The sequence below is a fragment of the Macrobrachium rosenbergii genome, chromosome 37 (assembly GCF_040412425.1).
Source record: "Macrobrachium rosenbergii isolate ZJJX-2024 chromosome 37, ASM4041242v1, whole genome shotgun sequence".
NCBI lineage: Eukaryota > Metazoa > Arthropoda > Malacostraca > Decapoda > Palaemonidae > Macrobrachium > Macrobrachium rosenbergii.
The window spans coordinates 14,951,845-14,979,578 of NC_089777.1; the positions used below are offsets into that span (position 1 = coordinate 14,951,845).

General features: G+C 39.8%; 1 protein-coding gene across 7 annotated transcripts in view; it reads right to left on the reverse strand.

The window, feature by feature from the left end:
• CASK (peripheral plasma membrane protein CASK) overlaps positions 1 to 27,734 on the reverse strand; it is a 1,131,710-nt gene that overhangs the window by 106,931 nt on the left and 997,045 nt on the right. For all 7 annotated transcript variants that reach the window (XM_067081602.1, XM_067081601.1, XM_067081600.1 and 4 more), the window contains one exon: positions 25,900 to 26,091. In XM_067081602.1, coding sequence (XP_066937703.1) covers positions 25,900 to 26,091 — 192 coding nt within the window. The remainder of the gene's footprint in view (positions 1 to 25,899; positions 26,092 to 27,734) is intronic.

The following is a 27,734-nucleotide window of genomic DNA, read 5'->3' on the forward strand; positions in this document are numbered from 1 at the left end:
AAAAAAAAAAAAAAAAAAAAAAAGAGAAGAAGGGGAAGAGAGTCGTTAGAAAACTGATAAAAGAAGGGGATGAAAAAAACTCGAAGGATAAGGAGCAGACGGCAACAGTAAAAAGGAAGACTTAAAGGGTTAATTGGAAAGGAACAGGATATAAAATCTTTTCCAGTCTACGCGAATGGAAAGAACGGACGAAAAGGAAGTGGATAAAAGGGGAAGGGGAGAACGAAGAAGAAGGCATATTAGAAGATTGGCGATGGCAACGAAAGACATAATATAAAACGAATTAAAACGTGTAAAAAGCAAAGGTGTCAAAGATGAATAACAAACACAAGTAAAAACTGCGCCGGAGTTCCTTCAGCGCAATCGAGTTTTCCGTACAGCCGCTGATGCGAATAATCAAGGCCACCGAAAATAGATCTGTCTGTCGGTGGTCTCGGTATAATGCTGTATGAGCCGCGGCCCATGGAACTTTGACCACGGCCCGGTGGTGGCGTGTCCCATACCGTTGCAAGAAGCACGATTGTGGCTAACTTTAACCTTAACTCTAAATAAAAACTACTGAGGCTAGAGGGCTGCAATTTGGTATGTTTGATGATTGGAGGGTGGATGATCAACATAGCAATTTGCAGCCCTCTAGCCTCAGCAGATTTTAAGATCTGAGGGCGGACTGAAAAAAGTGCGGACAGAAAAAAGTGCGGACAGAAAAAAGCGCGGACAGAAAAAAGTGTAGAACAAAAGCGCGGATAGAGAAAAACGAAGCCAGAAAAAGTGCGGACAGAAAAAAAGCGCGTACATAAAAAAAAAGTGCTGGCATAAAAAAGTGCGGACAGAAAAAAGTGCGGACATAAAAAGTGCGGGCAGAAAAAGCGAGTACAGAAAAAAGTACGGACGTCAAAAAACCGCGGACAGAAAAAAGTGTAGACGAACAGACAAAGCCGCACAATAGTTTCCTTTCCCAGAAAAAAAAAAAAACACGCAAAGAAAGGAAGGGAATTTGTAGAGGGCGGTAAATTGGAAAAAGAAATATCGAAGTGACTCGGCAAATGGACAACTTCCTTAAATCATTTCTTCTCTCATTTTTAACTTCACTTCTTCTCTCATTTTTAACTTCACTCCTTCTTTCCTTTTTTAACTTCGCTCCTTTTTAACTTCACTCCTTCTCTCCTTTTTAATTCCAACCTTCTCGCCTTTTTAATTTCACTTCTTCTCCCATTTTTAACTTCACTTCTTCTCTCATTTTTAAGTTCATTCCTTCTCTCCTTTTTAACTTCACTTCTTCTCTCATTTTTAACTTCACTTCTTCTCTCATTTTTAACTTCACTTCTTCTCTCATTTTTAACTTCACTTCTTCTCTCACTTTTAAGTTCATTCCTTCTCTCCTTTTTAACTTCACTTCTTCTCTCATTTTTAACTTCACTCCTTCTCTCCTTTTTAGCTTCACTTCTTCTCTCATTTTTAACTTCACTTCTTCTCTCATTTTTAACTTCACTCCTTCTCTCCTTTTTAACTTCACTTCTCTCATTTTAACTTTATTTCTTCTCTCCTTTTTAACTTCACTTCTCTCCTTTTTAACTTCACTTCTCTCATTTTGAACTTCACTTCTTCTCTCCTTTTTAACTTCACTCCTTCTCTCCTTTTTAACTTCACGACAAAAAAGGTCAATCGACTTGATGTCATGGGCCTAACTCGGCTAAAACTCTTGAGAAGGCTTTTTCTTCTTGTGTTACACCAGGCAGCAGCCATCATAAATAAGCTTTGTATTAAGCTTAAATACTCCAGATAATCAGACAAGGTTTTTTTTTCCTCTTGTGTGGCACGGAGTCATCAATAAGCTTGATATTAAGCTTAATATTAAGCTTGATTACTACGGCTAGAATTGAATTTATTTGGTGTTCCTTGTTTCTACTTCACAATGGAACCTTTGATCAACCCTCAAAATAATATATAAGAAATAATATATAAATATATGTAATATATATATATATATATATATATATATATATATATATATATATATATATATATATATATATATATATATATATATATATATATATATATATTATATATACATACATATATATAAATATATATGTATATATATATATATATGTATGTATATATATATAAATATATGTATATATAAATATATATACCTGTATATATATATATATATATATATATATATATATATATATATATATATATATATATATACATACATACATATATATAAATAAATATATATATATATATATATATATATATATATATATATACTATTATTCATTTAACTCCCGCCTCCCTTCCCAACCACAAAAAAAAAAAAAACCCTGCAACTGTAACCACGTGATTCCTAATGACAATATCACTGTTGCATTCAACCCGGACGTTCGCTGAATACGGGATGAAAGATCGTAATGGGTCTTTGGCTTTCCCCCTCGACGCCAGGCTGAAATATTCAAGGAGCCCAAATGAAGCCGGGATTTTGTAATCCCTCTCAATGGGGCCGACAAGATCAGTGGGCGAATTGTTGAATTATATTCCCAGGGACGCTCCGGCGACATGAACCTGCGTCAGGAGTCCACCTGGATATGGGGGGGGGGAGGGGGGAGGCTCCTCAGTGTAACGCAAGGGTAATCCTCTTAAGACAAACGAGTAAGGATAGGTGGGGTGGGGGAGAATTGGGGGAGGGGGGGTTGTGGGAGAGGGTGGAGGGGTAATCTGCTACCTTGAGGGAACTAAGAGGGTTATGTAAGATTGTCGCATTAATTAACAGTGATTCATCACAAAATTAACGGATAAATTAAAAGATAAAACAGAGTGAAAGCAGAATTTCGTTTCTCTGTAATTACACGCTGAAAATCGACGGCGAGTTTTAATATATAATAACACACAATAACACGTATAACGGATAAGCATTACACACAGCGGAACGGCCTGGAAGGAATATTTCCCCGTGATTATATCCACACAAGAATATTCCGGTCAGCAGCAGTTTAGTTCGCGAATTCCATTACCGAGAGCAAATCCCCTCTGGAAATGTGGCAAGGAGCCTCGAGGTGTCTGAGTGCCCATCAAAGCGATGCGGTCAGCAATGGTGTTACAGAAACTGTGGTCGTTCTGGCTTCTATGAATCTGAAACCTAGCGATGGTGGTACGAATCAGATGTGAGTTGAATCGTACCCAAGTCTATTTACGTTCGAGAACTGAATTGAATTGAATACAGAATTTAGGTCAAGAGCCAAGCACTGGGACCTGTAAGGCAATTCAGCGCTAAAACGGAAATTGACAGCAAAGGGTTTGAAAGGTGTAACAGGAGGAAAACCTCAAAGCAGTTGCACTATGAATCAATCGTCAGGAGAGGGTTGAGGAAAGTAAGATGGAAGAAAGAGCATATGAAAGGAGGTACAATAAATGGAACGAAAGGGGTTGCAGCTAGGGGCCGAAGGCACGCTGCAAAGAACCTTGAGTAATGCTTACAGTGCACCACATGAGGTGGACTGACGGTAGGGGGTTTACGTTCTAGAGGTAGAAAATGGCAATAGGAACAATGTAGGTCATATCTGCAACCAAGAAAATAACGGAATGTAATGCAGGTCGTTATTCATTACAAGGATAAATAGTGAGGCTAGTGTGTAGAGCTTCGAACTCACCCACGAAAGAATATAAAATGAAACACACGGACGTAAAAAATAAAAAAATAATAAAAAATCACAAGCCATCTTCTGAAGCAGTAACAAGAAGGTCCTGTAAATTATGGTACAGGTCAGGGCCGCCCAAGCTGTTTAGTCTGAGAGCCACTCTTGAAAAAACAAAAAGTCACGCGGGCCACCCGCGTGTATGTATGTATGTATACAGTATGTGTGTGTATATGTATAACAGACGCCAATGAAACTTGTCTTTGTAGTTACCGATTTTGCGAGGAATATTTCTAATAAATCTAATTTTTATATAAAAATGAGAAATATACTTTTACTTATTTTTCTCTACAGGGCCACTTTCAAAATCAAACGGGCCACTTTTGGCCCACGGCCATGGGTTTGGACGGCCCTGGTATAGGTCTTTCGCCTGTTATTGCCAACGATCACAATGAACTTATATACAAAGGTTTCTTCAAAATGCTTCCAACATCAGTCGACGCACCTTACGGCTGCGGATTCGTAATGAACGCTCCCTTCTAATGTAAAGGAAATAATTTCCTTGGAGATTAAACGCGGATATATCTCTCTCAACCATTCCCCCGTGCGAACTTTTGCCAAGCCTCTAGCTCGGCAAATTATTATTACTATTCAGAAGATGAAACCTATTCATATGGAACAAGCCCACCAAAGGGGCCACTGACATGAAATTCAAGAAGGCTCCAAAGAATTTGGTGTTCATTAGGTAGAATTAAGAGGAGGTAATGGGAAACAGTAAGAGGAGGTCCCACTCACTTATTAAACAAAGAAAAAAGTAAATTAATAAATTAACAAATAGATAAAACTGTATTGAAATGCAAGGCGAACAATATTAGAGTAGCAATGCCTTGCTATCCTCCAAGAGGAATTGGAACTTCAAAAGTTCGCTTGAACTTTTGAAGTTCCACATACCCTCTGGAAGGACATTTTTTTGCTCTGAATAAGCCCACGGGTACGTGACCGCAATGTGGCCAACGAACGTCAACCTGAAGAAAGCAAGAACTTGGAATCCACGAACACTGAAGATATTCGGCGCCCGATCCCTCCGCAAACACTCAGCGGATAATTAACGCTTTGATCGTCCAATACCGAAGCTTCACCGAGTTTACCCATGCACTCACTTAGCCCTCAAGGCAATCTTGGCACGCTACATACACAGAAGCGTTGAAACGGGTGGTTTCGAGTGCCGTCTCGGAATAACAATACAAACGAACGCGTTACTTATGAGTCTTTGATATCTGAACCGCGCGGAATTGCGAGATAAGGCCTGTTCAGTTTATCTCCGGTCAAGGACTCGTGGTGGAGGGTAGTTCAGGCATCTAGAGCAGTGGTTCTCAAACTGGGGCGCTCGCAAGGCGGTTCCTAAGGGGTGCGGGGATGCCCATGAATAATTAAAGCAAAATATATTTTTATATACGCGTTATTTTTTCTAAAAGCAAAAAAAAAAAAATTAAATTAAATAACATACAATAAATAATAATAATTATATACCCTCTCCTATTATTATTATTATTATATTTTTGCTACAGCAGTGCTCTGAGCTATAGATAAATCTACACCTAATTTCCTAATACATATCATGTCAACTTTGTATTTCAGTTTTTTTTTTTATTTCGGCAATTCAGGGGGTGCGAGAACCGACTCCTGATTTGAAAGGGGTGCATGCACTGAAAAAGGTTAAGAACCACTGATCTGGAGTTTCCTGAAATAGAACCTTCCCTCCGTTAGGAGGCAGTTCCAGTGGCTTCCCTCTTCAACCTTTTAAGTTGCCTGTTCCACTTCCATTCGCGTTTTACGAAAACGGGACGAATCAATTGGGATGGAAATCGTTCTGAGGCCTAAAATAGATTAGTGATTTATTTTCTTCGAAATTCATGTTCCAGGGGTTGCCAAATCTGAGGTTTCCACAGCCACCAACCAGAGTTCACTAGCTACCTGGTGCGTAATTGACCGCATAGGTCAACGTATCAACAGCAACAAGGTAAAACAACATTATATGGCCAGCTGGATCATCCCTATTAACAACAAGAAAAACAACATTATTATAAGGCCAGTTGAATCATCTCTATCAGCCACAACAAGAAAAACAACACTATAAGACCAGCTGAAACATCCCAGTCAACAACAACGAGGAAAATATCATCAGGCCAGCTGAAACATCGCTATCAACAAGAAAAACAACATTATAAGGCCAGGTGAAACATCCCTACCACCAACAACGAGAAAAACAACGTTATTATAAGACCTGCTGAATCATGCCTATCAACAACAGGAAAAACAACATATACGGCCAGCTAAACCATCCCTATCAACAACAAAGGAAAACAACATCTCCCTTCATCCGCTCACTCGAGGGATGTATGGAAGCGTCCTTAGCAGCTAAAACAATGGCCATATTTCCAAAGGGGAGGGGAAAAAGGGGAAAGAATTAACTTTATCCCATTTCTGTCTCCACCTTGAAGGAAAAAGGGGGAAAAAAAAGGGAAGTTTGTCGGGAGGCTTTAAAGGAAACGGAGAGGTGAAAGGGAGGGAGAGGGGTTAACTGTTAAAAAGGGTGAGGAGAAGAATGGGTGTTGGGCGCCATTGTGAGGAACAAAAGAGGAGAATGGAGTGAAAATCCCTTCTAATTTTTCTACATTATTAAACAGGTCCTCTTTAATGAAGTCCTCTCCTCTCTCTCTCTCTCTCTCTCTCCGCCATTCCTTCTTTTTCCTTCGAGCTCCCATTCCATTCCTTTTCATTATTAATCTTTAATCTTTATTTTGAAAGGGCCATTAGGCCTTCCAAGGAGATCTCTTCAATAAGAGGCTTACTAAGGCATTCTGGCTTTTACTGGAAATAGATTATTATTCTCACAGAAAAGTCAAGTTCCTTTCACCTTTATTTTCGACCGTGATTCCCATACCGTCGTCACTGACGGGCAAATTCGAGATGGTCAAGATGGCAGGCAGGACGCGACCGGGGGGCGTAGCTCCCTGCCCAGAGGGGTCAGTAGTGAGGAAGATTGGTTCCGGGATAGACGACGGTAAGTCTGAAGGTGGTTCCTGGTGGTAGATTTCTGTTCCTTAATAGTGGTCGTTATGATTTGGACCATCGACAGAGAGAGAGAGAGAGAGAGAGAGAGAGAGAGAGAGAGAGAGAGAGAGAGAGAGAGAGAGAGAGAATAATCGTCGAATTATATATATATATATATATATATATATATATATATATATATATATATATATATATATATATATATATATATATATATATATTTTAATCACACAAAATCAAGAGTGGGGGTGGAAAGCCCCTGGGGCGAATAAAATGGTGCTGTCATTTCCTGTCACCCTCCAGTGATTCCTAAAGGAAAATTGCCAAATGAAATTTGATTCGATTCCCACTCAACCATAATATTTATATGTGGGTTTTCCCACAGGCTGAGACGTACTTGAAAAATGTATTCTTGCTAAATAAAGTCCCATTCCAATCACATTTTTGATGAACACAACCTTGAGAGAGAGAGAGAGAGAGAGAGAGAGAGAGAGAGAGAGAGAGAGAGAGAGAGAGAGAGAGAGAGAGAGAAGGCGTTGCTAACACGGGTGGAAATAAAATTGTTTTTGTATTGAAAAATATGGTACAGTAACAATATATGTATGTATATGAATATATATATATATATATATATATATATATATATATATATATATATATATATATATATATATATATATATATATATATATATATATATATATATATATATATATATATATATATATATATATATATATATATATATATATATATATATTGGGCTTATTTGCTTTGCGTGGGTTTAGAAGCCCTTGGCTGCAGTCTGATTAAAAGCAAAATGGCGTAAACACGCTGTAGTGATGAAAGCATCGTGAGCCCCAAATAATATTTTCATTAACCTAGAGAGAGAGAGAGAGAGAGAGAGAGAGAGAGAGAGAGAGAGAGAGAGAGAGAGAGAGAGAGAGAGAATATGTATCAGGGCTTGTTACCCTACCCACGTTTCTCATAAGAGATTAGGCTGGTGGCGTGTACCTCGATGATGGAAACATCAATTAACTCGCGTGAAGATTTTCGCCCCCGGCGCCACAAGCAACAGATTCCGGAACATTTTAATGAAAACAACCTGATAAAGGTCTTAAGTTATGCCGCTTTCGTCAGGGGTTACATGAGCATGCAGCCACCGTCTCTTGCTTCACTCAAAAAAAGAGAGAGAGAGAAGAGAGAGAGAGAGAGAGAGAGAGAGAGAGAGAGAGAGAGAGAGAGAGAGAGAGAGTAGAGAGTTTTGGATGAGCATGCAGCCATCGTCTTTCGTTCTTAGTCAGCGACGTAATTAAACCTGACATTATTATTATCATATTATTATTATTAATAATAAATAAGACCACCGAATCACACTGCTTGACTTTTACAAGACTCTACCCAAAGGGTTTTTTCCCCCTGAAGGAAAGCTGAAAATTGGAGTCAGTTCAAGATAGAGGTAGGGCCACTACTTGCTGAACAGACCAAGGGGGTTCAGACGAAAAGTACGAGACAGAAAGGTATGGAACAGGGAACCTGAAAAGAATCTCTAGCACCGTCAACGGCACGGCTTGCAAACCACACCTGAAGTGGGACCTCCTTGAGGGCATTCAAATTCACCTAGATTTCGCTGCCTGTCAACACAAGCCTTGGCTCTGGAGACTGGATTCGCAACGCAGACAAATCTTCAAGCAAAACCACTGAAGCTTCCTTGGAACACGGCCCCACGCTTACCGCTAGCTTTGTGTAATACCCCAGAGTGTTAATTCTGGAATTACAAGGAGTTACAAGGATTAGGACGTCTCAAAGACTTGTTAGTCCATCCGAGGAGACATCATGTGCTCACTTATCTCTAGGAGCAGGTTTTACTGCTCATTCAGTTCTAATGATTTTGCCTAGCTTTCTTTTTAAACTCTTCCACACTTGCTGTTTATAACGTCTGGTGACAGTTTGTTCCATGTGTCGCAAATCTTGGATGATTCCATATTAATCTGGCCTTATGCCAGAGCGGACCCCTTGTATTAGGGAGTCTTACGGGGTATGAGATGTGGTATGGACCTCTGGGCTCTTCATAGTAACTGAGACAGAGCTGATTACATATGAACGAATAAAAAAAAAAGATATTGTTATCGTACATCTTGCACCTCAGGTTGAGCCAGCAGCTACCTGCTGGCTCAATACGAAGATAAAGGGGACAGTAGATTGGATATATGGGACAAATGTCTGTGTTTGTCTGTCTGTCCGTCACGGGGGTACGGGTTTGAAACCTACCCTACTACCTAACTTGGGTCAAATGATCCACGTGCCAAATTTTGTCTAGATCGGTCAAGCGGTTCGGATTTTTATAGCAACAAGCACCCTTATATAATCATAAGAACAGAATCGCGCCGACTTGAATTCCTTTCTTCGCAATGCCTTCTTCAGCAGGTGCGAGGAACCTCTACAAAATAATATGGATAGTTAATTTCTCTTTCTAAACGCCCACCTGCGCGTCTAGAAGAAAGCTATTGCGGATTTAATTAAATATATCGAACATTTACCCTTTCTCTCTCTCTCTCTCTCTCTCTCTCTCTCTCTCTCTCTCTCTCTCTCTCATATGTTACAGTAAGAATGGTTTCACGAAATCCCTGACATTTTCAGGGAATGCGTGGAATCGCCAATTCACTCAGGGGCATTTGATCCCCAAGGGGCTGGTACTAAACACGGCGAAACAGTGATTCATCTACACTGTTTCGCCGTGATTAGTACTAGCCCTCGGGGATCAAAATGTCCCTTAAGTGAATTGGTGATCTAACGAATTCCCTGAAAATGTCAGGGGTTTCGTGAAATCCCTGGTTTCACAGTCTTACTGTAACTATATATATATATATAATTATATATATATATATATATATATATATATATATATATATATATATATATATATGTCTCTGCTAACTTGCACATACAGGCATTTCGAATAAAATCCTTTCGAAGCAATGTACATCAATTCCAGGTTCTCGTTACGTTCAACGCAACTCGACCCGTCCAAAATTAGCATGCCATTACTTGGAATGGATTTCGTGACAAGCCTAATAATCATCAACGATAATTGCCTCAACTAAAAGCTAATTAACGATGCAATTACCAAAACCGTTATTAACCTTCTTTTTCGCCCTCGGATCAACGTCGTCAAGTCTAGTTCAAATTTTAGGCTCTTAAAAAAAAAAAAGGTAAAAATTGCTCCGAAGTTCCTTCGGCGCAATCGAGTTTTCTGTACATCGTATAATCGAGGTCACCGAAAATAGATCTATCATTCGGTGGTCTCGGTATAATGCTGTATGAGATGCTCCCATGAAACTTTAACCACGGCACGGTGGCGGCCTGGCCTATATCGTTGCCAGACGCAAGATAATGGCTAACTTTAGCTTTAAATAAAATAAAAACTACTAAGGCTAGAGGGCTGCAATTTGGTATGTTTGATGACTGGAGGGTGGATGATCAACGTGCCAATTTGCAGCCCTCTAGCCTCAGCAGTCTTTAAGATCAGGGGGCGGAGAGAACAAGTGTGGACGGACAGACAAATAGCCGTCTCAATAATCGTTTTCTTTTAAAGAAAACTAAAAATAAAAAAACCTCTTTAAGGCAGCACACCTAAATAATTTCAGTAAACAACAACATTCTTTAGGGGGGGGCAGGTGAACCCAAAAGACCCATAAATCCAGCAGTGTCCCTCAGACGAGGATCCCCCATTCCCCCCCTTCCTCCAAAGTCCCACCCGCTTCTCTTCCTGTGGCTTTGACTTCATGTTCCAAGTTTCCATTAAGAGCAGCAAACTGCTTACTAAGCAGTTCCCAGAATCCGACCAGTGAATTATGGCGTGTTATCTCGCTTCATCTCGTGGGTGACTCCGTCTGTCTATATTAACACTAACAGGCTTTAGACTCGGGATGCATAAAACCACACCGGCCGCAAAAGAGTTTTGAGAGAGAGAGAGAGAGAGAGAGAGAGAGAGAGAGAGAGAGAGAGAGAGAGAGAGAGAGAGAGTTTGACAGCATCAATTTTAAATTGTATTTAGCATTTCTGAGAGAGAGAGAGAGAGAGAGAGAGAGAGAGAGAGAGAGAGAGAGAGAGAGAGAGAGAGAGAGAGAGAGAGAGTTTGACAGCATCCAATCTTAAATTGTATTTAACATTTCTGCTGAGAGAGAGAGAGAGAGAGAGAGAGAGAGAGAGAGAGAGAGAGAGAGAGAGAGAGAGAGACCAGAGATCCAATTTTAAGCATCCAATTTTAAATAATTTTTAACATATTTCTGAGGGGAGAGAGAGAGAGAGAGAGTAGCCAAAAAGAAATTGAATTAAACAGCATCCAAGTTTAAATTTCATTTAACATATGGAGAGAGAGAGAGAGAGAGAGAGAGAGAGAGAGAGAGAGAGAGAGAGAGAGAGTTCATCTCGTGGGTGACTCCGCCTTTCTGTATTAACCTAACAGGCTTACGAGAGAGAGAGAGAGAGAGAGAGAGAGAGAGAGAGAGAGAGAGAGAGAGAATATTTCGCGGATGGTCTTTTTCCGCCCAGTTTCATTCTCGCTGGGGAAATGAAAATCTAAAAATCGGTATCAAAACTTCTGGAATAATTATGTCCAACTCTCCCTCCACTGCGCGAATCCACTTATTCGAGCGCCCTCGTTTAATCGGGTCAACGAATAACATTTCTGTTCTTGAAATTCAAGGGGTGTGGGGGTGGGGGTAAGGGGAGGGGGAATGCAATTGCAATCCAGTGTACAATTAGTATTGAAAAATAAACTGGAACCTAAGCGTTCAATACTTTTACATTAAAATTCAAATTCTTCGTCCGACACCCCTCTAACTCCGAGCGAGTCAATTTGCATAAGCCATATATATATATACTAAGGCCATCACAGAGAGAGAGAGAGAGAGAGAGAGAGAGAGAGAGAGAGAGAGAGAGAGAGAGAGAGAGAGAGAGAGACTAGCCAAAAAGAAATTGAATTAAACGGCTTCCAATTTTAAATTTCATTTAACATGCTCGTATTTCTGCTAAGGAGAGAGAGAGAGAGAGAGAGAGAGAGAGAGAGAGAGAGAGAGAGAGAGAGAGAGAGAGAGAGAGAGAGAGAGAGAGAGAATCGGCTAAAAGAAACTCAAGCAGCAACCAATTTTAAATTACATTTGACATCATATTTCTGCTAAGGAGAGAGAGAGAGAGAGAGAGAAATTAGCCAAAAAGAAATTGAGTTAAACAGCATACATTTCAAATTACATGTGACATATTTCTGCTGAGGAGAGAGAGAGAGAGAGAGAGAGAGAGAGAGAGAGAGAGAGAGAGAGAGAGAGAGAACCATGAGTAGTACCTACAGTGCACCGCGGGAGGTGCACTGACGTAGGTAAAGCATTCGAGGCACGTAGCAGGAACAAATAAAAAGGACGCCCAACCACTTCGCATGGAGCAAAGAGTCGCAGAGACTGGCAGGGTTCAGTCAGGTCCTGCCGAGGCGGCTCGTGCATCCACTATGCAACAAAGGGCAGCCGTGTGTTTGTATGCCCTGGGCCAGCGAATAACTCACGCAGGCAGAAGGGGAAAAAAAAAAACAGCTTTGTTGAGAATTAGAATGGTAAGTTGAATCATGTCTGCAATTTCCTATTCATGGCACCAACAACGACGGGAGTCTGGGGAAGGGGGAGGAAGCTGGGGAACAGGAATTGCTTTGTAAAGTGGGTAAGGTAAAGCTTGGGATCCCGGGGGCGATGCCATCCACCTCCCGCCCCCTCCGATCCCTCCCCCGGGGGCTAGCCAAGGAGGGCCGCATGTATTTATATTTCAAACACGAGAGAGAGACCGAGAGAGCGGGGGGGCAAAGCATAATGGCTCCCTAACAAGATAATATGTTTGCAGCATTAAGGCGCACGCACAAGGAATTCTTACATCGTGCCTTTAGCCCGCGAATGCATCACAGCCGCTGCTGCCACCATTAAATATGGACTTCACCTCAGGCTGTGAAATCCTTCTTCTTCTTCTTCTTCTGAATTTTGCGGGATGATTCGCTTTTCAACGATAACATAATGTAACTTCTAAAACTGCTTCGAGCAAACTTCAACATCAGAGTACGGCCAATTTCCTCTCTCTAGTGAATGCATCATAACTACAGCCACAAATTCATGCAAACTCCAACAGTCAAAAGTGAAACAATATCTCTTCATCTCCTGTTGTTTCTATTTTGGAAGGCGGCAAGACAATGTGTAGGATGGAAGGCTCAAAATGAATCCCACACATCACAAGGGGGATTTAATATTGGGATTTTTTCGGAAAAACGAGAGATTTTTCGATGAAGAATTTCAACGAAAAGCAACATGCTTTAGAGTTTCTGCTTTTTATTTTTACAAAAAGATTGCCCTTAACGTCTCAGAGAACAGAATAGAATATAGACTTTAGGCCGAAGGTCAAGCGCTGGGACCTAAGAGGTCATTCAGCGCTGAAGGAGAATTTGACAGGTTTGAAAGGTGTAACGGGAGGAAAACCTCAAAGCAGTTGCACTATGAAACAATTGTTAGGAGAGGGTGGAAAGTCTGATGGATGAAAGAGAATATGAACGGAGGTGCAATAAAATGAAACGAAAGGGATTGCAGCTAGGAGCCGAAGGGACGCTGCAAAGACCCTTAAGTAATGCCTACAGTGCACCACGTGAGGTGCAGAGACGGCACTACTCCCCTACGGGGATTTTAAAAAATCTCAAGAAAGCTTGCCAGGGCAATTTATTTTTCATAGCTTATATGAACCACTATTATGGGAACCAACGGCATAGAATTTCTAAAATTACATCATAAATACCCTTTTCTATCACTCATGTGATGACTGCGACCATCAAAAGAAAAATGAGAATTCTAGTCGATAATACAACCAATTAGCGTAGGTGGTTCAGTGCCAGAATCCCTATTTCTTCCAGCTCGGGTTCGAATCCTGTCACGGACAGGGGTTGCAGTGGGGTACCTGTGCCCCGAAAGAAGAGGAAATCGAGAACTGATTTTTGATCCATATGTATTTATAGATATAACGTGACCAGTGACTTCCAAATACAAACTTCTATAATTTTCTTCTTGTCTCCTCCGAAAATAAGATTTAGACCACCGGTCATAATGCTTATGAATCTAATATTTGAAATGGTAATTCACTAACGCAATAGGTCACGTGTGTCAATCGAACCGAATGCTTGTAGCATCTTCCAGCAGCAACAGTTATGTAGCTTGACACTTTTTGCACTGCTACTGAGACACTGCAAAGAATTTGGGATACAATTCACTCTTGAGCATAAATTCAGCAAAAAAGTTTGCACCTTTCAATTCAAAGTCAATTGGTCACGTGTGTCAATCAAACCGAACATTTGTAGCATCTTCTTTTAGCAATACCTATGCAGATTGACATTTTTTGCACTGCTATTGAGACATTGCAAAGAATTTAAGATACAATTCATTCTTGAGCATAAATTCAGCGAAAAAGTTTGCACCTTTCAATTCAAAATCAATTGGTCACATGTGTCAAACTGAATATTTGTGGCATCTTCTTTTAGCAATGCCTATGCAGATTGACATTTTTTGTACTGCTATTGAGACATTGCAAAGAATTTAAGATACAATTAATTCTTGAGCACAAATTCAGCGAAGAAGTTTGCACCTTTCAATTCAAAATCAATTGGTCACATGTGTCAAACTGAATAGTTGTAGCATCTTCTTTCAGCAATACCTATGCGGATTGACATTATTTGTACTGCTATTGAGACATTGCAAAGATTTTAAGATACAATTCATTCTTGAGTACAAATTCAGCGAAATGTTTGCACCTTTCAATTCAAAATCAAAACTCGCCGACGTTCAAGCGGGAGTTCACGAGATTTGAAAAGCCGCCCAACAGCAAAATTCTCCGCTTTTATTTCCAGTCAACTCGAAAAACAAAAAAAGAAAACCTGAGTCGGAAAAGCCCCGCTGATAAGCCATTTATAATTTGATTGTATTCGGGATACGAACTCATTCGTTTGAGCGGCATAAACAAAAGAGTGAAAAAGGAATGCGCCAAAAGAGACGTGGCTATGAAACGCGATCAAGGACCCTTTGGAAAGTTCGAAGTTAACAATGCGCACAGCTAAAAATTCTTTTGTCTTTCGAGATCGAGTTAAAAATAATAGTGGGTTAAATGTGATTACTTTTAATCAGCATATTTTCCGCCATCAAAAGCACCGGACATTATTCAGAATATCCGAGCCGACTTTAAAAAATTGCAACTCGAAAATGAAGGTGCGCCGTTGGATTCTCACGGCCCCGCTATCATTCTTTCGGGAACCGAAGGACTTTTCAGTCTCAAAATTGTTTTAATTTCATTCGGGCACCGAAAATGTTAACGGAGAAATGAAACCTTTGACTTCCTAGGAATTGTCTGTCAGTTTTCTGTAAGAGATAACTGCTGAGACGGCTATTTGTCCGTCCGTCCACACCTTTTCTGTCCGCACTTTTTCTGTCTGTCCCCAGATCTTAAAAACTACTGAGGCTAGAAGGCTGCAAGTTGGTATGTTGATCACCCACCCTCCAATCATCAAACATACCAAATTGCAGCCCTCTAGCCGCAGTAGTTTTTATTTTATTTAAGGTTAAAGTTAGCCATAATCGTGCGCCTGGCAACGCAACAACAAAGGCCACCACGGCCGGCTGAGAGCGTCACGGGCCGCGGCTCATACGGCATTATACCGAGACCACCGAAAGATAGATCTATTTTCGGTGGCCTTGATTATTTTAATTGCTCTCCCGGCCGGCACTGAGGGAATGCTCCCTCAATCACCGTATCTCTTCTATGGAGACACGAAACTCATTCACCCCATCACTTGCAACTGCAATACGGCAATTTATTCTTGGAATGAATATACACATGATCGCTGGGGGTGCGCTCGAGGCCATAAATTGGGCTGGCCTGACCCCCTGTAACTGAGAATCCCACCATCCCTCCCTCCCCCTCCCCCCCATGCCTTGGCCAATAAAGGATCTGGTCAGTATCGGGAAAATATATTTATGGGAAATCTCTGAATTTACAGGGGAGATTTTCTTTACCCAGGGTTGGGTAAGCGGGAGAGGGGGGTGGGGGGGGGTGAATAAATAAGAAACCCTGAGGAGAACATTCTCTAACGTCACAAAAAAAATATGTGCATTCAAATGCATAAAAATCCTACTGCTACCGTGGAATTCGAGCCACATCTTGGGTGAACTAATAAGCACAGAACGTCGGTCCTCCTTCTAGATGATACCCCGTTGGGACCCACCTTCTAGATGATACCCCATCGGCGCCCACCTTCTAGATGATACCCCGTCGGGGCCCCACCTTCTACATGATACCCCGTCGGCGCCCACCTTCTAGATTATACATCGTCGGGGCCCACCTTCTAGATGATACCCCGCCGGCCAACCTTCTAGATGATACCCCGTCGGCGCCCACCTTCTAGATTATACATCGTCGGGGCCCCACCTTCTAGGTGATACCCCGTCGGGACCCCACCTTCTAGATGATACCCCGTCGGGGCCCCACCTTCTAGATGATACCCCGTCGGGGCCCCACCTTCTAGATGATACCCCGTCGGGGCCCCACCTTCTAGATGATACCCCGTCGGCGCCCCACCTACATGATACCCCGTCGGGGCCCCACCTTCTACATGATACTCCGTCGGCGCCCCACCTTCTACATGATACCCCGTCGGGGCCCCACCTTCTACATGATACTCCGTCGTCGGCCCACCTTCTAGATGATACCCCGTCGGGGCCCACCTTCTAGATGATACCCAAGTAATGACAGATCACTCTCTGACAACAGAAATGTTTGAAGCGAAGCTGAAAATGATTTTCAAGCTAAAGCGAGAGACGGAACGAACCGACCTAAGTCGACCTGCATATAGAATGGTATGGAATATAGAGTTCAGACTAAAGGCTAAGCACTGGCGACCTATGAGGTCATTCAGCTCTGGAATTAAATTGAGAGTAGGCAGGTTTGAAAGGTATAACAGGAGGAAAACCTCAAAGCAGTTGCACTACGACATAATTGTTAGGAGGAGATGGATAGCAAGATGGAAGGAATATATGAATGGAGGTACAGTAAAAGGAATGAAAGGGGTTGCAGCTAGGAGCCGAAGGGTCGCTCCAAAGAACTTTAGAAATGCCTACAGTGCACCACGTGAGGTGCACTGACGGCAGTAGCACCCCCCCCCCGCCCCCCGCCACGGGGTATCTAACGTCATACTCATCGAAGTGCAAAGCGACATAAAAAGCTGCATATCGAAGTTTAAAAAGCTACGTCGATACATAATCCCACTAAATAAAAAAAAAAAAAAACACGCATTTGAGGATTCCCATGACTTTCCATCCATTAAGCCCGAAATTCTTCTACCTCTCTAAACACAAGCGCTCGCACAGGACGGCAACAATTCCATCCAAATCACGACCCCATTCCGAATAACTGTCACGGTTCATTCCAGACGCCAAATGAAATATGTAAAACGATGGGTTCAGAAATTTCAACTCATTTCAACTCTTTACAACAAAATGGGAATTAGCAATAAACATTGCAGTCTCTTCGCATGAACCCACAACGGTCATATTCCCTGGAAATATGTCAAATGTCACCATCATCATCATGGAGAGAGAGAGAGAGAGAGAGAGAGAGAGAGAGAGAGAGAGAGAGAGAGAGAGAGAGAGAGGATTAATTTTCCTTTAACATACGACCTATAGTTTTTATATATCTCTTCATGTGTTTGGTCAACCATTCCGTGAGAGAGAGAGAGAGAGAGAGAGAGAGAGAGAGAGAGAGAGAGAGAGAGAGAGAGAGAGAGAGAGAGAGAATTAATTTTCCTTATCGTAAAATCTACTGTTTTTATTTTTCTGTTAATATGTTTGGTCAACCATTCCGTGAGAGAGAGAGAGAGAGAGAGAGAGAGAGAGAGAGAGAGAGAGATAAAACCCTCCAAAGAACCGAAGCCAAGACAAAAAAAACGTATTAATTCCTTTTATGTAATGTCGAGGGTGGGGGGGACAAAGGGATGATCGGCCCCCCTAAACCTGCTTCTACAAAAGTCCTGAAAAGGAGTCATTACGAAAGTTTCAGGGAGAGGAATCGCTTCTCTTTTCCGTTAATTCCTCTTAATGTCTGTCGGCTGTTGACAGGCGAATAAAGATCCTGTTTGGAAAACATTTCCCTACCTCTCTCCTCCTAATGTTTTCCAGTAATTTATATTATATATTTATAAATATATATATATATATATATATATATATATATATATTAGATAAATATATATATATATATATATATATATATATATACATATATTATTATATATATTCACATATATATACATATGTATTTGTTCAGTTTCTCTACTGCATTTGCATGTCCTGTAGGCTACGTGGAAACATATTATTAAACTTGTTTATAATTTCATCCTCTCTAATTATAAATTCTTGAATAGATTTTTCTGCTTGGTTTCACTCTATATATTGTGTTTTTTGAGGCTACATTGTTTTCACTGGAGCCTGCAAGCACATTTATCAAGCAAAGATTTCCTCGCGGCAGCACCTTGAGCCCTATTCATTATTATTATTATTATTATTATTATTATTATTATTATTATTATTATTATTACTTCAGTAGATGAAACCGCCTCACACGGAAAAAGCACACCACAGGGGCCACTGACTTGAAATTCAAGCTTCCAAAGAATATGTCAGTTTCAACCTCCCACCGCAGCAGACGCCCCCACACTGCAGCAGTGACTGATCGCCATACAGAGCCAGTGACTTTTCATCGCCCTGGAGGAGACGCGAACCTCCCGCGACATCTGAGTGGCTCGCCACGACACTAACCACTAGCACAGTAAGCATACCTGCAGATCTGATGCTACATGCAGTTCCCTACTGAGGCAAGACCCTGAAGCCATTTGAAAGGTAATGTCACGAGGTCATTCTCTTTCCTTAAAGCTGATTGGTTGGCTTAATAATAGACTTCTGTAATCGATGTTTAGCTTTTCATGACAACGTATCGCACTATAAATAATAATAATAATAATAATAATAATAATAATAATAATAATAATAATAATAATAATAATAATAGCACGAGTCTTGAAATGGAGAAACAAATCCAGTTATGTATAAGTACATATATTTACTGATAAATCTGTACAGATTCCTGATGCATATGTACATATATTTAGAGATGAATCTGTACGGACAGCTTTCGGGAATCTGTTCGATTCCCATTTTCAATCTCAGATTGAAAAGGGGAATCGAACAGATTCCCGAAATCTCTCTGTACAGATCTATCCTCAAATATATATGTACATATACATAACTGTGGATTTGTTTCTCCAGTAATAATAATAATAATAATAATAATAATAATAATAATAATAATAATAATAATAATAATAATAATAATTATTATTATTATTATTATTATTATTATTATTATTATTATTATGAATTCCATGATTATTATTATTATTACTAACATACATTTTGCAGCACAGGAACGAGCGGTTACCAGCAATTATCAACACTACTGAAACCTTACAGTTTTATCTCCATAATTCGTGACGCGGAAATTTGCATCCAATTTCGCTAATCATCATTATACAGGAATGAGCTGCAACATAACAACCGGGGTTTGAATGTGCCGTGAATTCCCAAACACCCGACAAAAAAAAAAAAAAAAAAAAAAATTTAACGAGGTCATGACCTCTCTTTAAATCAAATATATAAACTTGTGTTGGAAACTACCGGCAGAGCTAAAAAGAAATTAGGCTTCCTATTTTTAATTTTTTTTTTCAGTTTTCACGTAATTTTCTTCCATGTTTTGACGTTTTGCATACATGTGTGTGTGTACGAGTGTATGTATGTGTATGTATATATATATACACATGTATATGCAAAGCGTGAAAACATGATGAAAATTACATGAAAACTGGACAAAAATCAAAGACCAGAACATAATTCCTGCTTCTTTGCCCAGAAAAAATCTCGCTAATGACGTCAGAACGAAGGAAGAGAGAGAGAGAGAGAGAGAGAGAGAGAGAGAGAGAGAGAGAGAGAGAGAGAGAGAGAGCACACAAAGCAAAGAAACAAAACAAAAAATATTATGAAAAAGGAAGCACAACAGAAAGAAGCTCCCTCCCTCCTCCCTACCAGCGAACAATGAGGAGGAGGAGGAGGAGGAGGAGGAGGAGGAGGAGGAGGAGGAGGAGGAGGAGGAGGAGGAGGAGGAGGAGGAGGAGGAGGAGGCGAATGAGGAGGATAAACAGAGGAAGATAAACAGAGGAGAGAAACAGGAGCCGACTGTGAAATGGCTCTGGATGAAATGTGAGGTGACGCTGGAACACGAACAGCCGACGTGTCCTGATTGTGGAGGTGACACGCTTGTGCCTGAGCGCTGGCCCACAGAGAGAGAGAGAGAGAGAGAGAGAGAGAGAGAGAGAGAGAGAGAGAGAAATTAAACCAACATAAGTTCTCCCAGACGAGAGAGAGAGAGAGAGAGAGAGAGAGAGAGAGAGAGAGAGAGAGAGAGAGAGAGAGAGAGAGAGAGACTCATGAAAGGTAACATCTTGAGAGAGAGAGAGAGAGAGAGAGAGAGAGAGAGAGAGAGAGAGAGAGAGAGGAAAAATCTAAAAAGGACCCGAGGCAAAATTCCACCTCCGTTCCCATATTTGTCTTTCCATCAGAGATAGCCAGAGAAGCTCCCCAATCATAAGATGCTGTTTAAGGAACACGTAATGAAAACCCTACTTCAACTGCCCCGTTTCTGCTCTAATTGAAGACTTCAAAAGTCCTTGCGAGAGGAGAGGATTCCAAAACCGCGAGAGAGAGAGAGAGAGAGAGAGAGAGAGAGAGAGAGAGAGAGAGAGAGAGAGAGAGAGAGTTATCTTTTTTTATCATAAAAGCTACTGTTTTCATTTTTCTGTTCATATGTTTAGTCAAATATTCCGTGGAACTTTGGAGAGAGAGAGAGAGAGAGAGAGAGAGAGAGAGAGAAATCAATAAATATATATATATATACACATACACATATTATATATATATATATATATATATATATATATATATATATATATATATATATATATATATATATATATATATATATATATATATATCAATAACAGGACCTCCTCTAAACAGGATAGTATCTAACAAGAGATTTTATTTACAAAACTTACAAGCTTTCAAGGAATAGTCTGTCCCCGTCGTACGGGGCTACCGGACGATGGGGACAGAGCAGTCCTTGAAAGCTTGTAACTTTTGTGGATAAAATACCCGTTAAATACCACCATGTTTAAATGAGGTCCCGTTAATAAAGTTATAATAGACCAGTGTTTCAAACTTTGTCACCCAGAAACTTAACTTTACATTAAGCAAGTTTTGTTGGTAAAAATTTATATGTGCTTATATCTTTCTGTTACACACAGATACACACACATGTATATATTGTATGTATGTATGTGTGTGTATATACAGTATATATATACATACATATACACACATATAAAATTTGTACAACTGTGCAAGTGAAGAAGTTTTATATATATTATATTTATATATACATACATACATACATACATATGTATGTATGTACGTATGTATGTATGTAAGTATGTGCGTATCTGTGTAACAGGAAAAAACAAGCACATCTAAAACTTTACCAACAAAACTAACTCCATGTAAGGTTAAGTTCCTGGGTGACAAAGTTTGAACCACTGGTCTATCATTACTTCATAATAAAATACCAGACGAAACAACGACGGTGCAAATGTAAAACATCGAATAACGGACGGGGAAAGAAGAAGGAAGAAAGGAAGGAAGAAAGGAAGGAAGAAGGCGATAACACCAAAACGAGGACTGGACGTCTTGTCATTCACACTCGAGAAGAGGAAGAGGTGTGGGCGGACTGGAATGGATTCGCGAAGACATCACTCTATCTTTTCCGTCCTCTCGTCTTTTTCCTCTCCTTCGGCAATTACCAATCTGTAAAGGGAGAGGGAATGCCGGGGCCAATCCCAAAGGTAACTTCAGTCATAAAAGAGGAACCTGAAACAAATGGAACGCATAATAATGGCAAGGGCAGCCGAAGGGGTGGCGAGATCGTCGCGTTGGGAGACGGCAGAAAAATCCCGGTTTGCCGTTCGGGTTAATATTCAGTGGGGCGGGAGACGGATGGAACGACGTGAAGCTGGAAGGGGAAATGAGACGGGGGAAGGACATGTCCTAGGGAGGAACGCGGCGTCATTCGGACATGACAGGAAGGAGTCGGGATGCGAAATGTAACAAAGAGAGAGATGAGCACTTCTGAATTTTTACCAACGTGACTTGCTGGACACGAAGTTAGGTTTCTGGGTGACTGATACACACACACAAACACACTTAATATATACAAATACAATCATGAAACTACAAATGTCCTTTAATATCCAATTCACGCTACTTCGGGAATATCCTCGATTGGGAATTATCACCGAAGGGGAATTTTTAAGTGATAAATGGATCAGTACCGCCGGGTCTCGATCCCTAGACACAGAACCTTCCAACGACTCCAGAAATATCGGTGAATTTTACTCCCCTAAAATGGAAGACTACAGTATCTGCAAAATTTTCGAATTGAGAAATGCCACCTATTGGACTCGTGAGACACAAATACACAAGTTACTGTAGTTTCAGAATGATTCTTCAGTGCTTTATTTAGGGGGTCCCAGTTGCAGTATCTGCAAAATCAGCAGTAAGGCAAGGGAGTATCTACCATTTTCTCAGTTTTGTATTTTTGCAGATACTGCAGTCTTCCATTTTAGGGCAATATGCTCTTTATGCCTTCAACGTGTTTACCTGTAAAAACTGGAAAAATTAGAAAGTATATATAATATAATGGGACACAAGCTAGGCCTATATCAGATATCACAGAGAAGACTGGTTTGAAGGCATAAATACTATAAATACTGGATGCTTTAAGCAGCCTGTCAAACAAGATCCCCTACCCCCTTAAAAATAAACACACACACACACACACACCACAGCACACGTGGAAAAGGCATCCTGTCAACTATATACATAATCAACATCTAACACTCGGCTGGAGTGCCTTGCTCTTGTTAAAGCTAAGTGGCTATGCCAGACGGCATAAGCCCTCAACAGATTAATGAGAGAGAGAGAGAGAGAGAGAGAGAGAGAGAGAGAGAGAGAGAGAGAGAGAGAGCGAGAGTAATTTCCTCATTCATTATTCAGCCTTCGATGTGATATTTCTCCCACTATTTTTATCCGGATGGACCATTCCAACTGTGATTATTTCCTCTCGATTGAATTATTGCTGCGTCATTATAATTAGATCCTCCAAATATATGTATGTGTATATATATATATATATATATATATATATATATATATATATATATATATATATATATATATATATATATATATATACATACATACACACTTAACTATTATTATTTTCTCTAAGATAACCTGTTTCAGAATCACTTTTCATGGCGATGCACCGCTGAATAATTTCACTATTTTCCCGCTTTTTATATTTGTTCTCTCATCATTATCGCCTCTCGAATGCCTTCGGGCCCTCGCTGCAACCCCTATCGTTCCTTTTACTGTACCTCCTTTCACATTCTCTTCCATCTTACTTTCCTCAACCCTCTCCCAACAATTGATTCTTAGTGCAACTGCTTTGAGGTTTTCCTCCTGTTACACCTTTCAAACCTTTTTACTGTCAATTTCCGTTCCAGCGCTGAATGACCTCATAGGTCCCAGTGCTTGGTCTTTGGCCTAAGTTCTATATACAATTTATAACTGCGTCAATGTTTTTACTCTTCTCCCCCCAAGGCCGGTTTTCTTAAAGCACCTTCATGAGCGTTTAACATTATCCTAAATTCAATCGATTTGAAACGGATGAAACTTGGCCCCTTTCCACCCACTTTTATTGTCTGTGCTTTTATTTTCCCCTCTGTTTATGCCTGAGAGAGAGAGAGAGAGAGAGAGAGAGAGAGAGAGAGAGAGAGAGAGAGAGAGAGAGAGAGAGAGAGAGAATTCTTCAAAAGCGCAAAATGGCTATTTAAATGGAAGGACCTGGATGGACAAATGAGTCACGAGCGTCCATGATGCATTGGAAAGGGATAATTCCGGAGGAATCATAAAAAAGGCTGCGAGAATAGAAGAAGAGGGGAGATAAGACTGAACGGGAGGAGCGAATGGGCGATGGCAGAGAGAGAGAGAGAGAGAGAGAGAGAGAGAGAGAGAGAGAGAGAGAGAGAGAGAGAGAGAGAGAGAGAGGAGAATTCAGGGAAGAGGGAACTCGGGACAGAAATTTTGAAGGAGACATTTTTAAAGGAAGGATTATACATAATATAAACTTGTTTGGACGCTAATGAATTACCGAACTGAATTTATCAATGCAACAATTTATGAAAGAGAACAAAGAGAAAACAAAGGGAAAACAAGAAAATTCGGAGGGAGTAAAGCACAGGAAATGCAAAGAATTCAAAACGAACAAAGAAAATATCAACGCTGGGAAAGACATGGAACTACACAAGCAATAACTGAGGGCACAAAAGACGAAGATAGGAGCAAAGGAAGAGCAGAAGAAATAGGAAAAAATCAGGAGAGTGATGAATACCTTTCATAGTGTCGGATCACGGGTACCTTTGACAAGAAATGCTTTGATTTTAGGGAACGCTTGCATTTTTTTCTGAGGTAAATTATTATTATTATTATTATTTTGCATTTTTTTCTGAGGTAAATTATTGTTTTTTTTTTTTTGCATTTTTTCTAAGGTAAATTATCTTTTGTGCATTTTTTTCCAGAGGTAAATTAGGTAATTTTTTTTTAAAAGCACCAGGTGTCTTTCCATAAGTTTTTTAGGTAAATTTATTTTAAAGCACCAGGTGTCTTTCCATAAGTTTTTTTTAGGTTAACTTTTTTAAAGCACCAGGTGTCTTTCCATAAGTTTTTTATGTAAATTTATTTTAAAGCACCAGGTGTCTTTCCATAAGTTTTTTTTTATGGTAAATTTTTTTAAAGCACCAGGTGTCTTTCCATAAGTTTTTTATGTAAATTTATTTTAAAGCACCAGGTGTCTTTCCATAAGTTTATTAAGGTCAATTTTTTTAAAGCACAGGTGTCTTTCCATAAGTTTTTTAAGGTAATTTTTTTAAAGCACCAGGTGTCTTTCCATAATTTTTTGTAGGTAATTTTTTTTAAAGCAAACTGTGTCTTTCCATAACATTTTTTATAGGTAAAATTTTTTTTAAAGCACCAGGTATTTTTCCATAAGTTGAGAAGATTTTTTAGCCCCAAAAAAATGTTGCACAACCAAGGAAAATAATTTTCTTAAAAGGGACCAAGTGTCTTTCGGGACTCTCCACAGTCAAAAAGTTCAAAATATGGAAAAGATATTATGAGCTGACATAATCCCACAAAACAAGGTAAGCAACGCGAATTTTTGAGACAACAATTGAACTTACCGCCTGTCCACAGCGTAAACTGATAATCTGTGAAAAAAAAGGGGTGGTGGGGGGGGCGGGGCAATGCATCTTTCATTAATTTTCTGAATGCAAAAATAAAGTAGAATTTGTCTTTCCTTCGGAAAACTCGAATGTTTGAAGGGAGAATGAGAACAGAACCCAGACAGACACAGCCAGGGAGGCCATCAACCTATCCAAAGAGCAGAATAAAATAATGATCCGTGAAAAAAATTAATGGGTGGTGGTGGGCGGGAGGGGGGGGGAGTAATGCATCTTTCATGACATTTCTGAATGTAAAAATAAAATAGAATTTGTCTTTTGAAGGGAGAATGAGACAAGGGCCCAGAGAGAGAGAGAGAGAGAGAGAGAGAGAGAGAGAGAGAGAGAGAGAGAGAGAGAGAGAGAGAGAGAGAGAGAGAGAGAGAGAGAGAGAGAATATCATTTACAGAGTAACAGAGAGTGAACCCCACGTTTTAGCAGAATTTCATGTATTATGAGAGAGAGAGAGAGAGAGAGAGAGAGAAAAGTGAATATCATTCACAGAGAAAAAGAGAGAAACCCCCCAAGTTTTAGTTGAATTTCTTGTCTTTTTCAGAGAGAGAGAGAGAGAGAGAGAGAGAGAGAGAGAGAGAGAGAGAGAGAGAGACGACAAAACCTTACCATGGGTTCGTCCGAGTTTTTTTGGAACTGGACGAGCCTGACGCGGGTGATGTTCTCCATGTCGACGTCGCCGTTGGCGGGATCGACCTCGTCGCCGCCGTTGAGGTAGGGCAGCAGGGGGGGCGGCGTCACGCGGATGGCCTCGTCGCCGTAGACTTCGTGGGCCACCACATCATGCGCCTGCAGCAGTGCCTGCGGGAGGGGGCAGAGGCAAGGGACGCGGTCGTTAGTACAACTACCATCACTGTTATCACACACAGACTAGGATTACATCATTTCTATTTATTAAAAAAATATATTAATGAGGATTCAATTGCTGCGAAGGATAAGGATAAGGATAAGGATACTAAGGTAAAATATAATGGAAAACAAATAATAATGGGAATTCAGTTGCTGCAAAGGATAAGGATAAGGATACTAAGGTAAACACAATGAAAAATAATAATGGGAATTCAATTGCTGCAAAGGTTAAGGATAAGGATACTAAGGTAAAACATAATAGAAAATAATAATGGGAATTCAATTGCTGCAAAGGATAAGGATAAGGATATTAAGGTAAAACATAATGAAAAATAATAATGGGAATTCAATTGCTGCAAAGGATAAGGATACTAAGGTAAAACATAATGGAAAATAATAATGGGAATTCAATTGCTGCGAAGGTTAAGGATACTAAGGTAAACACAATGAAAAATAATAATGGGAATTCAATTGCTGCAAAGGATAAGGATAAGGATACTAAGGTAGAACATAACGGAAAATGATAATGGGAACTCAATTGCTGCGAAGGTTAAGGATACTAAGGTAAACACAATGAAAAATAATAATGGGAATTCAATTGCTGCAAATGATAAGGATAAGGATACTAAGGTAGAACATAACGGAAAATGATAATGGGAACTCAATTGCTGCGAAGGTTAAGGATACTAAGGTAAACACAATGAAAAATAATAATGGGAATTCAATTGCTGCAAAGGATAAGGATACTAAGGTAAAACACAATGGAAACAACAGATAATGGGAACTGAATTGCTGCAGAGGATAATAATATTAAGATTAAAAAACTATGAAAACAAATAATAATGGGAATTCAATTGCTGTAAAGGATAAGGAAGCTAAGGTAAAACATAATGAAGACAAAAATAATAATGAGGATTCAACTGCTGCAAAGGATAAGGATAAGGATACTAAGGTAAAACATAATGGAAAATAATGGGAATTCAACTGCACAGGATAAGGATAAGGGTATTAAGGTAAAATTAACGAAAAATAATAATGGCAATTCAATTGCTGTAAAGGATAATGATACTAAGATTAAAAAAATCTGTGAAAACAATTAATAAAGGTAATTCAATTGCTGCAAAGGATAAGGATAAGGATGTTAAGGTAAACATAATGGAAAATAATAATGGGAATTCAACTGCTGCAAAGGATAAGGATACTAAGGTAAAACATAATGGAAAATAATAATGGGAATTCAATTGCTGCAAAGGATAAGGATACTAAGATGATAAGGATACTAAGATTAAAAAAACTATGAAAACAAATAATAATGGAAATTCAATTGCTGCAAAGGATAAGGTTAAGGATAAGGATACTAGGGTAAAACACACTGAAAACAAATACTAATGGGAATTCAGTTCCTGCAAAGGATAAGGATAAGGATACTAAGGTAAAACATAATGGAAAATAATAATTTCGAATTCAATTGCTGCAACGGATAAGGATACTAAGATTAAAAAAAAATAATGAAAACAAATGATAATGGGAATTCAATTGTTGCAAAGGATAAGGATACTAAGATAAAAAAAACTTAATGAAAACAAATAGTGATG